At 32.6% G+C, this 2,192-nt stretch overlaps 1 protein-coding gene across 1 annotated transcript in view; it reads right to left on the bottom strand.

Annotated features, from left to right (window-relative positions):
• The window catches only part of TRIADDRAFT_34381 (uncharacterized protein), a gene marked incomplete at both ends in the record, with an annotated part of 7,174 nt that extends 6,733 nt beyond the window's left edge, over window positions 1–441 (bottom strand). The window contains one exon of the mRNA XM_002118510.1: window positions 261–441. Coding sequence (XP_002118546.1) covers window positions 261–441 — 181 coding nt within the window. The remainder of the gene's footprint in view (window positions 1–260) is intronic.
• Window positions 442–2,192: the final 1,751 nt, after the last annotated feature.

Raw genomic sequence — 2,192 nt, 5'->3', positions numbered from 1 at the left:
TTCAGCTAGATTATAATCTTATGTTAGAAGGGCGTAGTTAAAGTATCATACTACAAATGAATGCGGGGACTAGATATTAAGCGTTGTACTCGATTGTACCCGTAATAAATTTTACTGAATTAATAAGCATAAGATGTTTAATTAGATGTTGAATGGTCGGAAAAATACTGATTCAGTCTCCCAAATAGCATGATTGAAATGGCTAAGCTAAGAAGAGATTGCATTAGTATTCGCTGAAATGATATGATATCTAGTCTTACCTCCACCATTATCATAGCAAAGATAGGGAAATCTCCACAAGTTACCAAATCCAACAGCATAGCCTACACAAGATAGGATAAAATCAATTTTCCTATCCCAACTTTCACGATTATCATCATCGTCTTCGGAATGAGAAATTTGATTCTTTTCTGGATCTGCTATTTCTTTCTCTTCGACCATTTTATTATCGTTAGCAGCTTAGAATATTGGCTACAAAAAATAAATTCGAGTTCTAGATAGAGATATCAAGTTTTAACCGAGTTAGAATCGACTAGATAATGGATAGAAATGAATCATTGTAAGCTAAAATTGCTAATGTCAATTTACTCTGTACCTCTTTAAATTGTGTTCGATCCTACACGATGTGATGGCCAGAATAAATGTCGGTAGATTTCTCTGTGAAACTTTATATACTCGTCGCCTAATGTTTAGAATAAAAGTAATTTATCAACACAATAGCTATCGCGTTTTTAATTACAGTCTCCATCTATTATTGCATGACTTTTTCGCCGTTGTTTAGAATTACTATTAGAGGATATAGCTTGTTACTATTAAATGAAAAAGTCTCGCTATTGTAAATAACATAATACGGTCATCAATGCATTAATTCTCAAGGGGTCAAAGACTATTACCAGTAGGTGGTGACATATTCACATAGTTTAATCAAGAAATGTGGAGATTAATGCTTAATGAAATATTAACAGCAGCACTTCTCTTACCACAAGTGAGTGATTGGAGGCGCAAATTTCTATAGCAAATGCCAATAATGGCAATTATGGATAAGATAAAACCAAGCATTCTAACTACAGTACAAAATGGTTTGGTTTTCATCGATTTACCTATCTATATACGGCTAGGTTGTAGTAATTGCCGTGTAATGTTGATTTTCCGATCAATTCTATTTGAGGGAACTTAATTACCAGTAACGGTGCTCCACTACTTCTTCTAGTGTAGTATCATAAGATGATATTGAGAAAGAAATTATATTAAGTTGATTAATTGCAATATATTGACTTTCTCGATGATCAGTTATAATTATTACAGATTGTACTTATCATGGAATAACAGAGTTGATTGTATAACCTGATAAATTAGGGTATTTTATTATCATCTTTTTATTTCTCTACATTATGGATTGCTTGATAAAATCGTCAAGGATTGACTTTAATTCGGCCTTAGAAATTAAATTAATTCAATTATGAATATTTTATTCATTTACAGCAATGAAAACATAATTAATGAATGATACCGGTGTTGTTTTCAACTGATTTATTAGAACCTTACTCAGGCAGTATCTACGGTGATTAAAACGTCAATACAATCGCAAGGTGCAAGAAATTAATCAATTTACGATAGGTCTATGTCTTAGCACTATTTTTTCTAGAGTAATAATATATCACAGCGTAAACATGAAGGAGACAACAGTTAGAAGTACAGTTAAAATTAATCTTAGTCGTATATAGTAGATAGAGAATGAACACAATCGCGAATCGCGCATACATTATTGCATAAATATATATAGAAAATTTCAGAGTCGAAACGATATATATATTTCTTTGCGCTCGCGCGGCGTATATATCCGATTTTTAGTGTTTCATTTTTTATTTCCTTTTATTATCTTTTTGTTATTATTTTTCGCGGGGGTCCAGGTCTTCTCTATCTTATAGTATGTAGCACTGGCAGTAAATGAGGAAACTACCTGTTAATATATATGTCGGATTCATCAATGGCCAAGAGTCTTGGATACTTTTTTCTACTTCTATATCAACTTGAAATTACTTATAATCAATCATGATAAGCCATACCCACTCCTTTATTTCAAGATGTGGTAGGTAGTCCCCTAGCTAGTCAATTACACCGAATTAGTTTGGCCGTTTCCAAAGTCCTAAGGGCAATGATGAATGTATCGTTAAACAGCTGGAAAGGGTGTA

Source organism: Trichoplax adhaerens, genomic scaffold (genome assembly GCF_000150275.1).
Source record: "Trichoplax adhaerens TRIADscaffold_147 genomic scaffold, whole genome shotgun sequence".
In the NCBI taxonomy this organism is placed as follows: domain Eukaryota; kingdom Metazoa; phylum Placozoa; class Uniplacotomia; order Trichoplacea; family Trichoplacidae; genus Trichoplax; species Trichoplax adhaerens.
The sequence above is the reverse complement of the archived record's forward strand: the minus strand, read 5'-3'. Positions and strand labels throughout refer to the sequence as shown.